The 23,311-nt window shown below is 29.8% G+C and overlaps 1 protein-coding gene and 1 long non-coding RNA gene across 5 annotated transcripts in view; one reads left to right on the forward strand and one right to left on the reverse strand.

Moving 5' to 3' along the window:
• LOC149890428 (uncharacterized) overlaps nucleotides 1-16,281 on the reverse strand; it is a 32,399-nt gene extending 16,118 nt beyond the window's left edge. Inside the window, exon 1 of the long non-coding RNA XR_016452195.1 lies at nucleotides 16,261-16,281. This is a non-coding gene — a long non-coding RNA (uncharacterized LOC149890428). The remainder of the gene's footprint in view (nucleotides 1-16,260) is intronic.
• On the forward strand, nucleotides 11,459-22,634 carry LOC149890429 (uncharacterized). Of its 4 annotated transcripts, none has more exons than XM_090086331.1 (4): nucleotides 11,463-11,876; nucleotides 18,243-18,539; nucleotides 19,873-20,386; nucleotides 22,506-22,634. In XM_090086331.1, the coding sequence occupies exons 1-3, from the start codon at nucleotides 11,535-11,537 to the stop codon at nucleotides 20,362-20,364; spliced, it is 1,131 nt and encodes a 376-aa protein (XP_089942457.1). In that variant the 5' UTR covers nucleotides 11,463-11,534; the 3' UTR covers nucleotides 20,365-20,386; nucleotides 22,506-22,634. The 4 variants fall into 4 exon arrangements, with proteins under 4 accessions (XP_089942458.1, XP_089942457.1, XP_089942456.1 ...); XM_090086330.1 differs by lacking the exon at nucleotides 22,506-22,634 and adding an exon at nucleotides 20,528-20,616 and having other exon boundaries at nucleotides 11,464-11,876; XM_090086333.1 differs by lacking the exons at nucleotides 11,463-11,876; nucleotides 22,506-22,634 and adding exons at nucleotides 17,232-17,488; nucleotides 20,528-20,616.
• The last annotated feature ends 677 nt before the right edge of the window (nucleotides 22,635-23,311 follow it).

The raw sequence follows: 23,311 nt of genomic DNA on the forward strand, positions 1-23,311 counted from the left end.
GAATTTGAGAAAGCAGCTGCGACAATCATCAATCAATCAACTCTTAAAAAATACAAAGGAGGAAATGTTATGGTAATATTACAGCTAATTAGGCCTAATAAATTATTTTTCATTTTTCTTTTTGCACTATCGTTAGTGAAGACCATCTTTGAATTTGTTAAAAGCAAAGTAGATTATTGTGAAAATAGTTATTTTATTTTGTTTTTCGATTTCATTGTATTTTTGTTTTTTCTATTTCAGAATTTCAGGAACTTTTTATAACTTTCCTTTTGTTACTGTTATTTTTATGATATTGTAACAATTTTATGATCTAAGCATGCATTCAGTTTGTAATAACATTATTTAATATTTTAACGTTGGTTAGCTTAAAAGAGTTGTTCCCCTTTGTTCTTAAGGCCTGTTCAGAGTTTCAAGTTTCTGGTTCTATGATTCAAAAATAGAAGAATAGTAATCAGCAAAAAAAAAATTATTTTTCGGATAATACATAAATGTTAAAAATATTTATATATAATATACGTAGGGAGTCTGAAATGTTTTAGACCGGATTACTGTAAATGTAATGTAAAAAATTTAGAGCAAAGTTGTAAGAAAGTTTTTTTAGTCTCGATAACCTCTGGCCATATGTAAGATTTTTTAGGTTTTTGAAAGCTCTTGAGGAAATATTGCTATGTGTTTTTTCCATGTGATGTGTATCGTCAAGATAAACACTTAGAAATTTTGTGACTTAGCCTCTTTTTATTTTAACTTGGTCAATTGAAACTTCAAGTAAGTTTGAGGGTAGTGAACGTTTTTTTGAAAAAGTGCAGAATCTCATTTCGTTTTGTTGATATTTAAAATTAATTTGTTACATTTTTAAACGGTTTTATGTTCATTTGAGGAGAAGAGTTAGTAAATATCATTATGAAGTAAAAACAGGGTCAGCATCTTCGGCAAACATAATACTTAACAGATTTTAGGTTTTATCCAGGCTTTTGTATAAATAAAAAAGAGAATGGCCGTAAAATTGAACCTTGCGGTGGAAGTTATGTAAAAAGTATTTTCGATAAATATTATTAAAAGAAGCATTTTTTTTCGATTAGTAACTTTTTCGATAAGTAACTTTTTCGATAAGTAACTTTTTCGATAAGTAACTTTTTCGATAAGTAACTTTTTCGATAAGTAACTTTTTCGATTAGTAACTTTTTCGATAAGTAACTTTCGAACTTTTTAAAAAGTTTTATCATTAGTTTCATTGTATCAAATTATCGATGCGGATGTAAAATTTTTTGAACAATTTAACAGTTGGATTTTTAAAGATTTACACTAAGGAGGCCTAAAGTAACAAGAGCTCAGTGTCTGCAAAAAAAGAACTATAGTCCTTTTCAAAAAACGCCCTTCGTTTATAAACCTTGTTTGTAACAGGAACTCACCCCAACTAATATTCTCTCAGAAGATTTCTAGTTTATTTAAAAGGATTTTAAAATTATTTCAGAAACTGTTAGGAAGACAGCTATTGATAAATTATAAATGTTAGCGTCTATTTTAAAGTTTTGGGTTTCCAGAGCATGCGAATAAGTAAACGACTACTATAGGACCAAAACGCTTATCAACAAGTGGTCGGTGAAAACAGAATGGGATTAAAAATATAAACGTAACAATCGAATTGGTCAACATTAAAGTCAATTATACAAACAAAGTCTTTTTATGTATATATCTCCACATGCAACTTTATAGGCCATTGAGTATAGGCTAAAGAATAAATAAAAACGGATAAGAAAATGTGAAAATATAAACAAAAAATTTACAAAAATTATGATAAGTATTTTTACCCTTGACTCTCTGTTTACTGCGAGGAGTGGGAAAAAGTCCGTGATTTTTGAGCAAAATATCCGAAGATAATTTGTAGAGCTATTTTGTTATTTTATGTCCATAGTTAGCTGCTATGAAGGAAAACTGAGTTATACAAAATGCCCTGCAAAAAAACCCAGCGGCATCTTAAAAGAAACAGAAAAAAAAAAGATTATCGGACTATAGTACAATTAGGGGGTTAAATCTCACTAATTCTTAAGATAATCTCCATATTAGTAAATTAAAGACTTACGTAGATGAAGTTTACGTTAAGCCAAAAATGATGCGTATGTACCAGATTGTTATACAGCCCATTCTCGCATACTATGACCTCATACATCTAGTCAAAAATGTTATTCCTAAAAACCCTTATTTTCTTATATACCAGGTTTAACAAATTTATATATATAGTATAATAAAATCACTAATAATACTAATAATAATATTTTAACAAAATCTACATTGGATTATGTTTCTGCTCGGTGTATTTCGGCCTTGATACTCCAACCTCTTGCCTTGTGTTAACGATTGCTCTAATATGGATTAGGTACTTCCTCTGTCTGGTTCTAGCCTAGCTTTCAAATTTCTAGCCCAATGTTACTATTCATTTCTTGCCATTCCTTATTGGAATAGGTTCCTGCTCGGTGTAACACTAGTCTAATTCTTCAAGTTCTAGCATACTTTCAATATTCCTTTCAAAGTTCAAGGTGCATAGGAACATGCTCTAAGACCTTGCAACACATCCCCAGAAACCTTTTTTTGATTATCATTAGAAAACATTTCCTCATTCAAAAAATGTAAACGACAGCTTTTTTTAGTGGGGCATACATATTTTAGGGGAGTTCCCAGAAGTTTTGCTGTTCAAGATAGGTAACTAAGAGCCATAGGGCACACTCAAATTTCTAGTATGTCGTTACTGGTGTCGAATGAGGATGACTTTCAAAAAATTAGGATAATTGGAGCTAAACCAACCCCGCTCCGACCCCTAACTGCCCCCTTCCTAGAACTACGTCTCCTTTAATCGTAAAATTTTTTTTTTCTTTTTCTATCATAAAGTAGATAAAAAGTTATCAACAAATTTCAAATTCTATCAAAAAATCTCTTTTCGTTTAAGATTTATAACCATGCAAAGGTTAAAATTACCCACTGAAATAACTTTAAATGATCTTAACTTTCAAACGAAAAATTTTGTTTTATGTAATTTGAAATCTTTTAATGAATTTTGATCTAGTTTAATATAAAAAGCAAATAATTGAAAAGGATTCTTAGGAACCACACCCTAGGGAGGATTCGGGGGATCGTTTCGAACACCACAAAATTACACTCATGCCCCTGTATTTAGACTTTCAGAAATGTTTGTGAGAGACTTATCAATTTTTCTTTTCAAAAGTTTTTAAAAATGTTTGTTTTACATTAAAATTTACAGATGGATATGTAATTTTCATTACTTTCAATTTTATTTCTATTGAAATAAAAACAAAGCAAAGCAACCTTTAATCACTAATAATTAGTAAAAGTTAGCAGTTGCTAATTTTTGACAGTTGCATAATAACTCCTTACACGCGTTGACATACAAACTGAAAGCATGTCTGTGGCCATTATATTGACATTTGATTGGTACGACCGATATATCATGCCAATATTATCAATCCATATTAAAAGTTTTTATTTGAAGCACTTATTTAAAATGCCTAAACATGCAAAAGAACATGGTGATTTCGTTAAAAAATTGTGCATTTGTTGCTTCAGGGAAGGAAAGGATTTAAGACTAATAAAGAATGCTGAAACTACTTATTTAAATCTAAATAAAAAGAAAAATGACTACTCAAACCTTATCAAAACAATATTCTGGAAAGCTGGAAAGATTATTCAGCAGATAACCCTGACCTTACTACCATCCTTTGCTCTAAATGTAGAAAAAAGCTTGCAGGGACTGATCCTTACTTCACTATGCGGCTGTGTTATGATGATAATTATAACTATATTGATGTTTAATTGTTGGGAAAACTTGTTTATAAAGGCGCTCAACATGTTTCAAATGAACCTGTAGAAAGACTAATTTTTCAAGATTGATATGCCCAAGTTGGACAAGGAATTCCACATCCCTGTACGAAATTAGAAAGACAAAAGAATTTGACTCCCATCTCCAACAACGCAAGGAATAGTTCTGTCCAGTTCTACTAAAGATTTCAGCACAAATGAGTCAGGGAACACCATAGCTTTGAAAACTTTTGGTCCCAAGCAACTCACTGTCTCTTTCAGAAAAACTGAGGTAAAGAAACTTTTCTTTTCTTTTGATAAATTGAACAAACTTCAATTAAAACTACATTCCAGGTAGGTTTTTGTTGCTTAAAAATACTTTTAAAGATAAGTTTGTGATGAGTTTAAAGCCAATTTTTGCAATAACTTCATTATGATTTCTAAGTAATCGCAACATGATTGAATTTGCACAATTTCTGAGAATTGAGGCAGGACGGAAAAGTGTGGAATTTGTTTTCAATGTTAAACTAATTGAGAACAACGAAATGATAGGAAAATTATTCAATTGTGATAAACTTCCATTGCTATTGGAATTAAATGAAAGCAACGAGGTATGTAAACTATTACCAAAAAAATATTTTTTGAAGCTAGATTACAACTTGTATCATTCATTTTGATTTTTTATGGATGTATAGTTGGTAGAAAAAGATACTCCTATTGTGTATTGCAATGATATTGAAGAGCTTGTAGCAATGGTACTTTATCACAGAAGTCAAGGAACAAATGATGTTGATATCAAACGAGGTGTAGATGGAAGGCAGGGATTCCTTAAAGCTACACCTTAAACCAGAGTTAAAAAGTCATAAAATTCCAGAGAAACTGAGCAAGTGTGACGGATATGCGTGTAAAGATTTTAAAGATTCAAGCGTCCACAAAGCTATTATATAGACCATTTTGCCTTCATTGAACGAAAAATACCATAATTTGCGCTTAATTTTGGATAAGTTAAACATTTCATTCTTTGATTACACAGTATCTGAAGATTGAAAGGTTTTGCTTCAAATGGTTGGAAAATAAACTGCAACATAAAAGCACCCTTGTCCGTAGCTGATCATTATACTCTAGAGCCTTTGCGTAGATTGTACGACCAATGGATGGCTGATGATGCAAATTTAAAAAAAGCCAAAAAGTACACAAATGTTGTCAATCCCCTTTTATAAACAGCCGAGAAAAACAAAAAAATGCTAGAACTTGTAAATATTCCTGGTCTACATATACTGCAAAACGTTGTAGACAAAATTTTAAAAGAGATTGAAAAAAATTTATTTGAAAACAAGGAGTGTGGGTTACAGTTTGTTAACCAATATCTGTCTAAGATAAACATCTGCAGAGTGTCCTACCAAGGGCAGCATCGTTTGGAAGGCAGTATTTGCAATAAGTTACTTAAAAACATAGACAGCTTTGAACTGTTTTTTCAGGAGTCTAGTCTTGGAGTTTCCGCAGACAAATACATTAAGGTACTCGGAGATTTTGAAAAAATAGTCCATAGTTGTTTTGGAAAATCATTAAGCTCCACATACAGTATTGGACAAAACATTTGCAACCAACATCAAACAATGCTAAAAAGTATTCCTAATTTTACATGTCTTAAAAACGAAACGAACAATACTACCACAGCAAACAGTTCAGGAGTCTGGAGTCATACAGCACAGCACTTGTTTTGTCCGCTGCAAAATGGCACTTGTCAACCAAATTCTGCCTGTGTGGTGACAGCACACAAGCAGAATTTGGTTGACAAGTGCCATTTTGCAGCGGACAAAACAAGTGCAACTTTTTTGGTTTTTTTTTTTTATTTTCTTAAGTCTAGTCCGTGTCAACGTCACGGAAGTTTTTTAATAATTAAAGGAAGTATCCAGAAGTTTCCAGAAGCATGCAGAAGCTTCCAGAAGTTTCCAGAAGAAGCATCTGGAAGCATCCAGTAGCATCCAGAAATATTTTTATGACTTCAAGTGCAAAAATGGCTCCCGACAGTCTTGGATTGGAACTAAGAAAGAAAATTATTGCCGATTACGTAAGTGGAATGTCACAAAAAAGTATTTGTGATAAATATCGCGTGAAAAAATGGACTGTATCAAGGCTATGTTCCAAATATCGTTCTACGGTGAAGTTGGCAGCAGATAACAAAGGTGGAAGACCGCGTTCCACCACTTCTAGAGAGGATTCTATGATCGTCAGATCCGTCAAGAAGGATCCCTGGATATCATCAGTCAAGATACAAAAGCAATTAGAGCTCCCTGTATCGGACCAGCAATCAGATGACGTGCTGTTGAAGCCGGATTGTTTTCTCGACGCCCTGCAAAGAAACCGCTGATTTCACTAAAAAACCAGAAGAAAAGACTCCTGTTTGCTACATCTCATATTGACTGGAATGTGCAGAAATGGCGAACTGTCCTGTTCAGTGATGAATTGAAGTTCAACATCATTGGGAGCGATGGCACTTGCCGTGTACGTCGACTGGCCGGAAAACGCTTCAATTTACTTTACTGCCATAAGACCGTGAAGCATGGTGGAGGCAATGTAATGGTCTGGGGGTGTTTTTCTGCTAACGGTCTAGGTCCAATACATCGAAACGATGGAATAATGGACCGTTTCATGTATAAAAATATCCTGAAAGATGTTATGTTACCTCATGCTGAATGGAATATGCCAATAAAATGGGTTTTTAAGCAAGACAACGATCCGAAACACACTGCAAGAGTAGTCAAGCAATGGTTTCAAGACAACCACCTATTGATGATGGATTGGCCGCCTCAATCTCCGGATCTCAACCCTATCGAGAACCTGTGGGAGGTCGTCAACCGCAGAATTAATCGTGAAGGTGTTCGTGATAAGGATCAACTATTTGAACAAATCCAAAAGGCCTGGGCAGCGATTCTACAAAGTTTCATTGATCACCTAATCGAATCTATGCCTCGAAGATGCAAGGCTGTGATCAACAACAAAGGATTCGCCACGAAATATTGATAGCGAAATACAGCTTGGTCAACATTTTATCGAGTTGCACTTGTTTTGTCCAGAAGGAAATCAACTTTTTTTAATACTTTTGATTAATTTATTAATTTTCGTGTACAAATAATGAACTTTGGGATGAATAAAACTTGAAGAACTTTGTCTCTAAACAGTTACATAGTTATTTGTCTAAATTGAAAAAATGCAGCACTTTTATATAAAGAAACTAAATTAGCATTATTTGGTTGCAAATATTTTGTCCAATACTGTATATCAAAGATTTAGAGGACTTCTCTACGAGCTATAGAATTCTAAAGGCTACAATTCCTTTGAAGGTACACATAGTTGAGCAGCGTATTATCGAATTCATCGAAATGAAAGGAGGAGTCTTTGGTATGATAGATAAATTTTAAATTTGATAAAAAAATAATTTGTAATCTTAGTAATTAAATACTCTATTTCAACAGTTGAATCGTAAAATTTTCATAAATTATGGCGATTATTTGTTAAGTAAACTTGCATTTCTTTTGTACTTCTTATATTCTATAGGCTTAGGTTACTGGACCGAAAAAGCTCTTGAATCCATTTATCAGGATTTCAATCAGTTTTGGCGAGTGAGAAAAGTTGGAGAGCACAGCCCAAACTATATAGTGGCGCTAAAAAATGTGGTTGTTGCTTACAACACAAGCACTTTTAAAGTAGCTTTCTATTTGCAGGAATGTAGTTTGTAAAAAGTAGAATATTAAACCTCCTAAGAACAAACGTTCAGTATGAGTTTGAAATGTAAAATATCAATCATAATTTAACCATAAAGACCAGAAATTTTTTTTTAATTGTAATAAATAGTTGAAGCAAACCCTACTCGACCCCTAATAGCCCTCCCCTAGGGTATGGTTCCTTTTTTGCTTGTTTTATATTAAACTAGATCAAAATTCATTGAAAGATTTAAAATTTTATCAAAAAAAAATTTTTCGTTTAAAAGTTAAGACCATTTAAAGTTATTTCAGGGGATAATTTTATCTATTTTATGATAGAAAAAAAAATTTTTTTTACGATTAAAGGAGACGTAGTTCTAGGAAGGAGGCAGTTAGGGGTCGGGGGTTCCAATTATCCTAATTTTTTTGCAAGTCATCCTCATTCGACACCAGTAACGACATAATAGAAATTTGAGTAAGCCCCATGCCTCTTAGTTACCTACCTTGAACAACAAAACTCCTGGGCACTCCCCTAAAATATGTGATTCCTCTTCAGGCCCCCACTAAAAAAAGTTGTCATTTACATTTTTTGAATGAGGAAATGTTTTCTAATGATAATCAAAAAAAAGTTTCTGGGGATGTGTTTTAGACCATGTTCCTATGCACCGTGAGTTGACTTTCTCTAATAAGATTTTGCTCGGTGTGATTCTGGTCTTATTCTCTAATTTCAAGCCCAGTGTCAATATTCGTTTAAAAAATTGATATTTCGAATTGGATTAAGTTTTACTCAGTATATTTCTAGTCTAATTCTCTTAGTTCAAGCCTTGTGTCAGTATTAGTCTTCAAGTTATAAGTGAAGATGAAAAGCTTTGCATAGTACATCAAACGCTAACTTTTAATGTTTGGGTACATGAAAACAAATTTTAATGTTTTTGACACATGAGAGTTGTACTCTAAATGACAACTGCTTTTTTATGTGAATTGTTTATCTTTCAGAGATTCCTATCCTTATCCTAATTTTGTTCTTACAATGCAAATGATGCTAATATTTATTGCAAATCTTAAAAATAAAAAAAGTCTGCTCTCGATTTAAGATAAAGGGAGACATAAGTTATTGTTACTTTGAAAGATTTTTTATTGCAAAAAAAAAAAAAAGACGTCAGAAATCTTTGACTGACTTTAAGTCAGAGTTGACTTCATGCTTTTGTCTTGATTTTATTCTAACTGTGCTTATATAATTTGCGAATCTGTCCAAGATTCTGAAGAAAGCGAGACAAACTGGTAACTGTTATTTTGAAGGATTTTTTATTCAAAAAAAAATATCATAAATCATTGTATGACTTTAAATTATTCCAAATCTTTGTTTTGTATGAAGTGGTTACATTAAAAAGTTTCTATAGATATGTTTTCAGAAAGAAAAAAAAATCTCTCTTTAATCCATGTAAAAAGAGACTTGAAATCTGTAACTCGAAATAAACCATTTAAATGCAATTCATTCGATCTTACTTGAGTAAAAGATTGAATGAATTCTTATTTGAGGAAGAATACTTAATAAAACCACAAAAAGCACAGCTACGAAATGCCGCATTCTTATCAAGAATTCTCATCAAGAATGTGGTAAGTTGTTGCCGTGCTTTATGTGGTTTTCTTTTTTTTTTTTTTTTTTTACCGTGATTTTCTACCGTCCCTATTAATAACCGTTTGCCTGTATGTATTGTATTTTGCGGTTCACACCTTTATTTAATATTTTATTTAACTGTTTTCACTATTTTATTTATTTTACTTAAACTATGTAAACTGTTTAAATTGTGAAAATTATTTAATTTTAAATTTGGTAAGTTATTTTCATTACGTTCATCGTTTTAAAAAAAGCGTAGTTAAAAACAATCAAATAATAGTAACTTCGCCTTTAATCAAAATCATTAAGTGACGCTGGTTCCAGACTTCTTACTTAATGTCCCCTTACATTTCTAGGTTGATTACATTAATTGATCTAAAAAATAAAGCATTAGGTTCTCGTATGGATAAATACCAACTTTTTTAACATCTGTGGTAAGTTTTGTACAAATTAAACTTTTATACTTGGCAAATTGGTTTCAAATGAATAAATTTAAATTTTATTAAGTTCTAAAAAATGGCTTGCAGCTTTACTGCGACTAAAACTGGCTTCATTTCGTATCAACAGTGTTATATAAAAAGAAAAAAAAAACTAATAAAAATTATCAGTTGAGTAGAAATAAAAAATTAGGAAATAAGTATGAAAAACGCTTTTTAAGTTTTTAGCGTAATAATCAATTTCTCATCAGTAAGTGAAATAGTTTTGTTGCATTTTTTGTAAAACATACTCTGTTGTTTTTACAAATGATGTAGTTATAGAAGAAAAATCTCCTTTGATAATTCTGACAAGATAAAAGATATTCAAGTTTTTAACAGTTTTTAAACTCATTTCAAGGTTTATCATTAAATGCCCGATTTATTGAACTTATTTAGCAATCCAGAGAAAAAAAAAGGCCACTAGCATGTTTTGTTATCAAATGAAGCAGACGCCACCCGAAATTTAAAAAAAAAAAAGTATTAATGAAGAACAAGTTACAGATGCCATGAATCAAACAAAATCGATAACTGTTTTACGGGATGCATTAAGAAGCAAATACAATTAGTATGAAATGTTCAATTAATAACCAAGTCGCGATTTTTTTTCTGTTTCTTACTGACCAATAGAAATGTAATCTTTAGCATCACTTTGTTGTAATAATTACTTAATAATAGTGTGAAACCCAAACAACGCTAAAATCGATATAAAATTAGAATTCTCAAGTCTGAAAATTGAAAAAAAGTCATTAAAAATAACATCAAAAGATTTTTGTTGCTTATAACTTAGCTTTGAAGAAAGCAATTTTCTTGTTATTTTAGTAATTTCTTAAATGAGATGCCGTGATTTTCATGAATGAGGCAAAACATTCAACAAATAAAAAAAGGAAATTTTACAAGCTTAAGTTAAACAATAATTTATTCATTTTGTGCGAATACTGAATACATAATATAGTTGCATAATATTGTTGTTCGATTGGTACTAAATACAAGTTCTTATAAAACCAGAAACTTGGTGATGTTTTATATATTATTTATTATCATTGTATATATATACATATATATATATATATATATATATATATATATATATATATATATATATATATATATATATATATATATATATATATATATATATATATATATATATATATATATATATAGTGATAATAGAATAGATAATATCGTACTAATAAGATTTGTGATACAGCTAAATATTACAGGAATATTCATCCATAGTTACCATGACATTTCATTTAGTAAACATCGTAAAGCACATGGTGCAAATTAATGTCAAGTTTTTGAAATATTTTTAATAATTTGTACTAATTACATCAAATCAGTGAAAATACAAAAATCTTAAACAGTTAAGAAACAAAGTTAGTTTATTATAAACTTCCTATAAATGTTTATCAGTTTTTTTAAAGGTTGACTATTAAAAACTAAAGTTTTCTAATGATTTCAATTGCAAACTTGGTTGAATGCTTCGTTTTATAGGTAAGCATACCGCAAAATAGATTAAAAATTGCTCCCAAAGGATTAGTTGATTTAAGTTCTTGAAAATGTTTGGTAGTGATGTGCTTACAAGTCATAAACATTTTGTTTACAAAAGTTCGTTTGATACTTCAAAAAATTATGAAATTAAAAAACTACATTACTTTTTACAACTTTTATTTTACCGCGCTATATTTTATAGCCAATTCCCAAATGCAAAGAATTACCTTTTTAAATATCCAAAAAATCATAAACTCCCATGAGATTCTCTAAATTATGTTGAATTATCTTTTTGTAGAGTGAATAAGTAAACAAGGTTCAGTTTAAATTTGTGTAAATAATTAATGACAGCTTGAATGTAAAGAAATTCGCAACTAATTTTATTGTCATTTGTTAAATTAATAAATAAGAAAAAAAGTATGCAGTTTGTAAGCAATGCTTGTTAATGTTAAAAGTGCTTTATTGATTAACATTTTGGTACTATGTTGCATTGAACTTTTTTTTGTGACCGTTGATTATTCAATAATCTTTAATAATAACTACCAGAGCTGGACTTTCATTAATGAAAGCTATGATGCTGCCAACAGTAAACACAGCTCACTTGATGGTAACATTCAAAAGCTGCTGAACAATCCAGTATATTCGCATTTCAATTTGACGGTTCCCGTTAAAAGAGAAAAGCTTCAACTTTTAATACTGATAACGTCATCTCCCCGTAATTTTGATAGAAGAATGGCAGTTCGTAATTCGTGGATGAAGCGGTGTCGATCTTCAAAGGTGAATTTAGTAATTTTATTTTTCATAACATAACATTTAGCACTTTGGAAGTTTTGTAAATGCTTTATCGATTTATTTCCTGTCTCAAGAGGCACAAGTAACTTTAAAAGTTATTAAAATCTTTTATCATTGTTGATGATTAATCTTTCTCGTCGTATTTGTTTTTCTAAGTATTTTTTTACTAGTTCATTTGCATTTTTTATGTAAAAGAATTCGCTTTAAACTCAATCAGCTTAAGTGGATGTTATGAACATGAAGCGCGACCAAGCGATATGTTAAATGCGACGAGTAGTTTATTACAATAAGTGCAATAAAAGTACTAAAATCATTCAGTGGCGATAAAAAGAGAAAATCTTTTCATCACAAATTTACTTAAATACGCATTCCAAAGCGAAACAAGATTTTTTTTTTTTTTCCAAAAAGTAAACACTTCAACGCAGGGCACAAATAGTTAGTTGTACAAAAAGACATGTCTTAAAAAAAATCCTTCTTTCCTGTAATTTGTGGCAAAAAAGTTGAAAAAAAGTTGAAAATTAAATATTTCAAAAGCTAAGAAAACAAAAGCAATCTGTTTTTTGCGTTTTTTTTTAATTTTGCCTTGATTCCCTTCATTATGGACTGTAAATACTTTAAATCAATTTCTTTCAATTTTTTTTTTTTATTCCTTTGACCAACTGATTGGTTGTTTTTGCCATAGATGTTAAATACATGGATCTGAAGAATAAAAAAAGTAAAAAAACACATTTTTTATGAAAAAAATTTTCCAACGACTGTTAATCAAACCACTTAAACAGCTCTTCTGAGCTTAGTCCAGCATAGTGGAATTCAGAACTCCTTGGTCCAATTGAAACATTTTCCAATATATCTTGCCGACGTAAGGTTTGGTACCATCCACCAAGCACCACAGGCTTACTATCGGCTTGCAAACAAACGTCAGCAGAGTAACAGAATCCCAAAAGCTACCTTCAACGACTGTGTAAGTAATAAGCTTACCATTATCAACTTCATTTTCAAGTAGTGCTTCAGATATGGCTTGACGTCCAGGAGGCTTATAACCTGGCCTGACTTTGGCTACTACAGCGATTACCTCTTTAAAATACTTGTTTTCAATTATGGAGAAAGGGATGCCGTTCACATAGAAAGTACTTGCAAGTGCAGCATCTGTCACCTGCTTAGATCCAATTAACAAGGCAGCTGTAATCGTGGTCTGCCTTTTTATCGATGTCAAGGACGGTGCACTGGAGCAGGAAGGATCGGTTTTAGTTGCCTTGTACACAAAATAAAAACAGAAATATCCAATTAGAGTTGCCGCTGCAATAACGAATTAGAAAACCATACACCTAATGAAATAGCCTGTCTAGAGCAGTGGCTCTAATTCTGAACTCTGAAGTCTGAACAAACTTTTTAAAATTCGTATATATTTTGCTAAACAATAAGTCAAGTCAACTAACTAATCAACTAATTTATTGTAACAACATGACTATATTGCATAAACAATTTATAAAAAATGCACAGTGACAATATAATTATTATTATTAACAAAGCTAATAAACCTTCTAGACAAAAAATATAAAACACTCTGTTATTAAATATCATTTGATTATAAATGTTATTACCTCATCTAGTGCATCTCTTTTTTTCTTCAATAATTCCAATTGCAATCGTTCTTTATTGCGTTCCATAATTTCTGCAACAACTACATCTGGCGCACTAGCACACTTTGCTACCGAATTACCTTCGCCAGTTAAATGGACACGTATGCAGTTGACACCCCCGGTGTAAATTTTGTTACAATACACGCACTGTATGTGTGCTAGTGCCACATTCTTTGCAGTGTCATCAACGAGGCATATGTGGTTTCATTCTGGTCCTTTATCCTTCGACATGTTTGACACTTTTCGTTTAGTCTCACAAACAATATATTGTATTAAGTATTACTTAGTAAAAATCAACAGATTAACAACTGAGCATTAGTGACGTCATCATTTCTATCTAAGAATATGTCAAGGTGTAGCATTAGATTTTAGAAATGAACGTACCGCAACGAATCGTTGAACGGTGTGAACATTACGCATTATATAAGAATATAGCCTATTTAGACATGAAAGTGTTGTTTCATTAAAATATATTTCAATTGACTGAAAAATTAAAAAGCGTTGAAAATAATAAAAAACGTTGAAGAAAATAAAAAACGTTAAAAAACGCGTTTTTTAAACAAAAAATAAAATACGTGTAACATCTATGGTTTTTGAACTTCAGTTTTTTTTCGTAAAAGTCGTGTGGTAAACAAACTGAAAAATTTTCGATTGGCCTTGCTTGTGGAATATTTGATGGATTGATCTCCTTGGCAGCATAGTTCAAGTTTTCGTCCATCCATGCAACAGTTGCATTTTAGCAATTCGCACTTGCTAAATCGAGCCAAAATATGTTTTGAAATTCGGGAGAATGCTTATGAAGAAGTTTCTGATACGGATCAAGAGATCTTAACAATTGAACTAATAAACAAAAACTCTAAAAACATTTTAATCAGCTGTTGCTATAGGCCTCCGACTGGAAGAACAGAAAATCTTGGTAAATTTTTGAAATACAATCTAATAGAAAAAGCTAGTCAAGAGAAAAAAAAAAGTTATATTTTGGGTGACTTCAACTTGGATTGTTTTGAGTATAGCGAAAACCAAACTATAAAAACATTTTATAACAATTTATTTGAAATGGGTACCATACCAATAATAGATAGACCGACTAGAATTACAAACCATTCCTCGACTTTAATTGATAATACATTAACCACAGACTATTTTAATAAATCTTTAAAAAAAGGAATTATAAAAACTGATGTTTCTGATCATTTTCCCATATTTTTTTCTATTAAATCAGATTATCAAATAAAAAGCGCGGGGAAAATGACAATAAAAAAGCGAATTGTTAACAACTGTAAATTAAAATTATTCAAAGATCAAATTCTACAGCAAGACTGGAATCACATAAACTTTAATGATAACATAAACATGATTTATAACACGTTTTATAAAACTTTCATTAAAATCTATGACGTTAATTTTCCAATATGTGAAATAAATATCAAAGCCAAAGACATATTATCTCCTTGGATAACTAAGGGACTAAAAAAGTCTTCGAAACTAAAGCAAAAGTTGTATAATAAATATTTAAAAACTAAATCCGAAAAACATAAACAAAATTACAAAAACTACAAAAACCTGTTTGAAAAACTCCGAAAATATGCTAAAAAAAATTATTATTCAAATTTACTTTCTCAGCACAAACACAACTTAAAACGCATCTGGGAATTAATGAAGGAAATTACAGGAAAACAAAAAGTAAGTTAAACCTCTCTTCCACATGCAATTAAAGTTGGAAATAAAATAACTAATGATATTAATAAAATTGCGACTGAATTTAACAAATTTTTTTCCACTGTAGGAGCGAGTTTATCAAACAAAATCCCTTTAACAAATTATAAATTAACAGACGAAACGCTTGAGGAATTCGATATAGCTTTTAGATCATTAAAAAGAAATAAATCAGTAGGACCTGACGGTATACATGGAAATATTGTGATAGACTCTTATGACGTCATGAAAGATATTCTTTACAAAATCTTTAAATCATCCATTAAACAAGGTACTTTCCCAGACTCTCTGAAAATAGCAAAAGTAATTCCTATTTTTAAGTCAGGAGACTCGACCGATGTAACAAATTACAGGCCTATTTCTGTTCTTCCAGTTTTTTCAAAAATATTAGAAAGAATAATGTATAACAGAGTGTACACATACCTAATTACCAATAAACTCCTTTATGAAAATCAGTTCGGTTTTAAAAAAAACAACTCAACCGAACATGCTATTCTTCAATTAACACGTTGCATTAACAAATATTTTAAAAATCAAAAATTTACACTTGGTGTTTTCATTGACTTGTCAAAAGCTTTTGACACGGTCGATCATAATATTTTGCTTAAAAAACTTGAATGTTATGGCATAGTTGGTAAAACTCTAAGTTGGTTCAAAAGTTATCTCTCCAACCGAAAGCAATTTGTTTTTAGCAAAGATTCCCAAACTCAAACATTAATGAGCATAACATATGGTGTCCCACAAGGATCCATACTTGGACCACTTCTTTTCATTATATATATAAATGATCTTAACAAAGCATCCAATTTGAAAACTATAATTTTTGCAGACGACACAAACTTGTTTCAGTCACATAAAAATATAAACATATTTTTAATAATATGAACAGAGAACTTAAAAAAATTTCATTTTGGTTCAAAAAAAATAGACTATCTTTAAATATTGAAAAAACAAAATGGATACTTTTCCATCCAAACTTTAAAAAACAAATACTGCCTGTAATTATGCCCGACCTTTTTATAGACAATGTCATCCTAAAAAGAGAAAGAGTGACAAAATTTTTAGGAGTTCTTATTGAAGAAAATCTGTCTTGGAAATCACACATCAATAATTTTTCTAATAAAGTTGCAAAAAACATTGGAATTCTATACAAATCTAGAGGTATTTTAAACAAAAAGCAATTAACACAATTATATTACTCTTTTATTCATTGTCATATCAATTATGCAAATATTATATGGGGAAGTACACATAAAACTAAACTTAAATCTCTTTATCGGCATCAGAAACACGCAGCTCGCATAATAAATTTTAAAAATCGTTTTTCAAACTCTGAACCGCTTTTTAAAGAAATGGCCACCTTAAATGTTTATCAACTGAATGTATTTAATGTTTTGTGTTTTATGTACAAATGTAAAGAACTTATATCCCCCGATGTTTTTATAAACCTTTACAAAATTAAACCACAAAATAAATATAACCTACGTAATAATAGCATTTTAGAAAAACCTTTTTGCAAAAATAAACAAGCTCAATTTTGTATATCTTATCGTGGACCTTTTCTATGGAACGAAATAGTACGGCCTAATTTTGTTTTTTCATCTGAACTGACCTATTCCTTTTTCAAGCAATCTATTAAAAAAATAATTTTTTCAACGAAAAATATTCTTGATTTTTTTTGATTTTTTTAAAAAAAATACTTTCAGTTGCTATATACTACACCTTGATTTGTCATGTTTTTATTTTGAGTTTCACTTCTGAAATATGTAGAGTATTAAATTTATGATATATTTATGATATTAGTGATTATATATTCTCGGTATATATTTATTTTATATAGTATATAGATGTTTTTATTGAAGAAGAAAATAGATTTTTGTTAAGGGCTTCGTGATAAGATCATTGCGATCTTCTTGAAGTCCTGGCCTTATAATATTATAAATCTTAATGTAAATAATATTATACGGCAAATAAATATACTAATACATTCTTCAATATATTGCTCAGCTTTGATGGAGTATGTGTTGGTTTTATGAATAAGTGGAGTCGATGTACCTGCAATTTAAATTGCTACCCATAAGAGAATTTTTGAAGGGAATTTTTCTTTTCCTACATATTTGACGATTTCTGGACATATCTATGTTACCTGTAAAATTCTGTAAATTTCCATAAAAATGGTTTACCAACTTTCGACTCAATTTTTTGATCATCACTGCATTTTAGAGTTTTTGTTCGTTTACGGTAAGAAACTTTCATATGTAGGTGAAGAATGACTATTTTGAGCCGCAAATAACAAAACTTTGTTAATCATGTATAAGAATATACAAAATAAAAAAATAACAAATTAACAAATTAACAAATTAACAAATTAACAAATTAACAAATTAACAAATTAACAAATTAACAAATTAACAAATTAACAAATTAACAAATTAACAAATTAACAAATTAACAAATTAACAAATTAACAAATTAACAAATTAACAAATTAACAAATAACAAATAACAAAACTTTGTTAATCATTCTTTTAAGCTGGTTCCAGTTGCCATGTTTCATATAGATGCTTATGAACCATATTGAAGTTCAACCTCTTTAAATTGAAGAAAGAAAATAAGTTTAACCTTAATTTTGGTTAAACTTATTTTCTTTCTTCAATTTATTTAAAGAAGAAAGCCATAATTTTTTTTTCCCTTTGACTATAAATCCATAACAAATAATATAACTCAGGTATATATAAATATTATTTATAACATGTGGGGAGACTACTCATATCGAATTCTTCTTTTATTAAAATATTTTTTGGTTTCTACAATTTTGAGATTGTTTTTAATCCTAAATTAAACTCATCTTCCTTTAAGATTAACCCTAGAAGATAACAGTCTCCATGTTGAATATGCTCTCCTCTACATTCAAGTAGGCTTAAACTTAGAACGAATAGCCTACCCATCTCTTAGTTGTTATTTTGTAAAGAAGGTAGCCCATTTAACTCTTTAGATTTCAATCAAGTGTATGTTTGCAACAGATAAAGTAGATCCAAGCCATGCTCTATTTTCTAGTCTTCAGGCTGAGCAGAAGGAAAGCGGTGACTTAGTTTTCCATTTATCTATGAGCCCAATGGATTTTGGCGGGAGACTGCTATGGCAACTCGTATGGAGCTACATAACTTACGATTACAATTTTCTGTTGCACATAGACGATGATTATTATCTGTGTTTAGATCGTCTAGTAGCAAATCTACCACTTCATCCAAAAATGATCCAATATGGCTATTGTCATTGTTTGGAAAAAATTGTAAGACCCACAATTAATTTATTTACATATTTTGTTTAGATACTATGAATTTTAAAAGTCAATTTAAAAGAGTTTAACAAGAAATAGGTTGATAAGAAACATTTTTATTTCACTTTAGAATTGTATTCATCTTTGTTGCATAACTTTTTATTCCTTCAATCTATAAAATTAATAAGTAAACTTCGAGTGAGTTTTTTTTGATGCGGAAAAATCAGTGAATTTTCTACTTTTAAGTGAATTGAAAAGGCATAGAGTATTTTTGAAGTGCTTCCACTTGAAAGTAGAAAATTCTCTTCGTTGTTTTGAAAGTAGGAAGTTTATAGGTTTAGCTAAGGAAAATCAATAAATTCGTAGTAGCTACAGAGGAGAGTGAATATTGTGACTTGTGCTCTGAAAAAAACAGTTTCAAACGTAAAATCCTGCACTGAAGACTTATCAATGAGCATTGGATATCACAAGAAATTTCATAATTGTAATTTCGTTGCGAAAAGTGCTAGAACGGTATAATGACGTTACTGAGCTAATGATTTTAATAGTTTTTTTTTTTTACCAGTGAAAATCAAAAAAATTGTAAATATTTGCGGTTTGCGGTTTTTTATTGGCGGTTTCTTGGGAATATTTTTGGAAAACTACCAGTATAAAAGAACGAGAAAATTTGAAAGGAGAAGTTTTTATAAGGAGAAATTGTGATTCATCGATGTGTTTGTTGCGAAAAAGCTACAATAATGCTTTTCATTCCTCTAAATAGATTCGATTTTCTAGGTGTTGTCACAAATAATTACCTTGCCTACGTTGGTAGTTTCAAGTTTTATTTAGAGAATCTAACTACCTACTGTACGTTTTTATAGCAGAACATGTAGATTCATGTGGCATCATTCCAAACTTTTTGTGAGAAAGGAAAAAATTAACCTGGTAATCTTCGTAAAGGAGATTTTCTTTTCAGCTACACATGCGAAATCCTTCATAAGTTTTGTATCAAAATATTAATAGGAATTGAAGAAGAAAAGAGAAATTTTTTTTTTTAGGTTTACTTCTCACTCCATAAACAATAAAAAAGTTGAATTAACTAAAGTGAAAAAAAAAAAAAAAAAAATCATAAGACTTTAAGATTCTTAAAATTTTAGTTTAGATTTGAAATTTTAAATTCTATTGTTTTCTTCTTTTCATCGCACTGTATTATTACATGTTTTTATTCCTCATAAACTATATTTAACTTCGGCTGATCGTTTTGTATTACTGCATTTCAAATAGTATATATCATGTTATTTTGAGTTTTGTAAACTTCTATCTATTTAACATCTGTGACGGAAGTATTATTTCATTTTAATTTTAGGTCCGTGTTGATGAGGGTTTCGTTTTATTTTCAAAAGATGTCATACTGAAAATGTTAAATCAATCTGAAGACCAAATGATTTGTCACCAATATGGAGATCAACAAACAAGCCTTTGGAATAATGCTATTCCAATCGAAGAAGGATATAGTTGTTCTACTGTGATTCATCATGATCCTCCGGCACAGTTCATCCCAGAGTTTAAAGATTTTAGAAACGCAAGTTCTTATTTTATTGCAATTCATGGCTGCTCACCAAGCTTAATGCGAAATCTTTGGTTTAATGACCATTCAATTATTTCAAAAAATAACGAACCATTTAAAAATGATGAAAAATATAAAATGAAAAACCTGCTCAATGATACATATTCATGTGCGCTTAGTAAGTCATTTAATTACAGAGTGTTTCAAGGTCCCTGGTTTGCAGAACCTCATTTATGCAAAGAGCATTTTGTTTGGGGATCTGATCAAAGCTACAAAGGTCGATTGGGATAAATATTACGCTTGTAATTAACAGGTAGTTTGTGGCATTTTTTTGTATGAATAAAATAGATCAAATTAAAATTAGTAATTTTATTTTACCAGAATTTTTATTTTTTTAATTCAAATAAATTTTTTTTATTTATCTATATTTATTTACATAGTCTTTTTTATTTAGGGCAAAATTGCTTAAATCGTACTCCTCAAGAAAGAACCCGTTTAAAACTTATGATTTTTCAAAAGAATAAAAATTATTTAAAACTTGTATTAACGGGTGTTCTCTCAAAAATAGATCTACTATAAAACATTAAAAAACAAGTATAAATATTTTGTTTTGTTTTTTAAATTAAGTTGAGTTTATTTTGCAGGACTAATACATTTAGTCTTTTTAATCTTTTCTAATAATCCTTTAAGAAGAATGTAATCGGTCTTCTTTTAGCTTGCAAAAATAAATCTCTAAAAATCAAAAAATTTTTGTATTTAGAGTTTTATTACTCTATATCTAAAACAAATCAGTTTAAAAAAAGAATTGATTAAAGGATACCAGAAAAAAAGACATTTAAAAATACATCAAATGCTGTTATTAGAAAATGTAAAAGATACAAAATAAAAAGTCATTATAGAGCTATCAAACTCGTTGATCTTATCCAAAAGAAAAACAAATTTTCTATAAAGTAACTTGCGTAAAAATCTTGGTAAAAATATGGTTGATACATAAGTTAATCTTCAATTGGATGGGTTACATGATTCTATTTTAGAATTTTATGACGTCAAAATCGAAATATGTATGTCAGGAGATGAAAAGTTAATAGTGCAGTCGGTTGATGCTTTTTTACGTAACAATATTTCACTCCCGGACACCAACAAATCCTTTTGCACAACTAAAGTTTATATATTCCTGTATGTAAAACAATCGAGACACAAACCGTTAAGCGAATAAAATTTGTTAAATTGGTCTTTAAAGATTACAAAGATTTGTGTCTTGTTGACGCCATTATATTACGTCACGGTCGTAGTAATAACCAAATTCGGACGAATAACGGACGAATAAATACAAACATGGCAGGTTGTTAATGATTGAACTTTGCCATGACATCGCAAACGGTGGACACTTTTTATTAACGACTATAAATAATTTTTTAAAGAGTGAAAAAAGAAAAAGAAAAATCAATAAATCAGGAGAAATTTTCCTTTAGTTTTTCAAAAATAAAATCAATTATAAAGAAAAAACAAAATATCTAAAAAGAAGAAAAAAGAACGAACTATTTGAAAGGATATAAAATAAACTACAAAAGAAACGAAAATAAAAGTAAACAAAAAAAAGTTTAAAAATGAATGAAAAAGGAAAGAAAACATTCGAAAATTTGGGAAAAGATTTTATATTGTTTTTACTTTTTTCATATTTCGTTAGTTATTCATTTCATATTATGATTTATTTTAAGGTAGTTTTATTTAGCTATGCAATGATATTTTCCGCTATGTAATGGTATTTTCTTTTCTTTAGTTTTTAGTATATGTAGTGCATATAGTTTTACTTATTATTTGTTGCTAATCATTAAAATCATTTGCTAATTATTTACTCTATTATGTTAGTTTTATAAAGTGTTTTTTTTTCTTTCTATGTTTTATGAATAATTTATTGTTACTAGTTTACTTGATTACATTATTATGCTTAGTACTTTTTTAGCAGTAATTTTGTTTGTAATGTTTATTCCTTTTTTTTGTTTTTGTTTTTCACAGTGTTTTTCTGCTTTGTTTTTTTTTTAATTTATTTATTGTGTTATTATATGTACAATATATTATGGTTTTCATATTTTAACAATTATGATTAATATATTTACTAAATCTATATAATTTTTTTAGCAGTAATCGTTTTTATGTCATCGTTAGTTGTTACGTTTTGTCAATTTTTTACTGTTTGTAACTGTAACTATGTATGTATAAATGATTATTGTATAGAACGTAATATTGATTTATTTTATTTATTATAATTACTGTATTACTATTATTATTATTACTATTAATAATATAATTATTAATATTACCAAGATTAATTGTATATATGTAAATTATTTTTTTAAGGTATTTACTTGTATGGTCTGTATGTTGTATCACTCTGTATGCTTATTTCGTGATGCGCTTTTCATTTCTTTCAGTTTTAGTAACAATCATGTCTACCAGTAAAAGAAGAAAAGTAGAGCTTGTTGATGTCACACAATTTCCTGAGGTACTTGTTCCTGTGCGTGATATCAATTGGGAATTGTGCATTTTGCGTCAGCGTGTTTCACCGGAACCTCTTATAATTCCCAAAGAGGCAGGTTATAAAACTCTAAGTGAAAACTTGACCGAGTTCGATAATCATGAAGCTTTGCCACCAACTATTCGCTTGGATAAAATAAGTGATGGAAAGGAGTTATTGCACGCATTAATTGTTAATAAGGCAAAGTACCACAATCTTTGCCGAAACAAGTACGACACTCATAAACTGCAGAGAATCATTGAGAGAAACCAAAATGATACTGCTGATGAGTGCTATACACCACTTTGGTGCACTCTGCCGGAGATTTCTCGACATTGCCAGGAACTGATTCGTTGTTCGTGCAAAACTGAGTGTAAAAACTGTTCATGTAAACGACATGGTTTACCATGCACTAAGCTGTGTACATGTAACAGCTATTGTTACAAAGAAAAAAATGGTGATTCATATGAAGAGCAAGAAGTTGAAGAAGACCCGGAATTCGACCATGTTCTCCAGATCTCCTTCCATGACGAATAGTTATCCAAAAGTGTATTGTAAATATGTAAATACGTAAATGTATGTAAATATATAAATATGAGTTTCTTGTTATATCATCGAACAAGACGGCGTTTATTTTAAGTGGATGTCACTACTAGTTCTAAAGTTATGACCATTTAAAAACTTTCAAGATGGCCGATGGCAGCCATCTTGAAATTTCAAAAC

This window comes from Hydra viridissima, unplaced genomic scaffold (genome assembly GCF_058129835.1).
Source record: "Hydra viridissima isolate aposymbiotic clone 2 unplaced genomic scaffold, HvirCarnegie_v1 scaffold_4, whole genome shotgun sequence".
NCBI classification, from domain to species: Eukaryota; Metazoa; Cnidaria; class Hydrozoa; order Anthoathecata; family Hydridae; genus Hydra; species Hydra viridissima.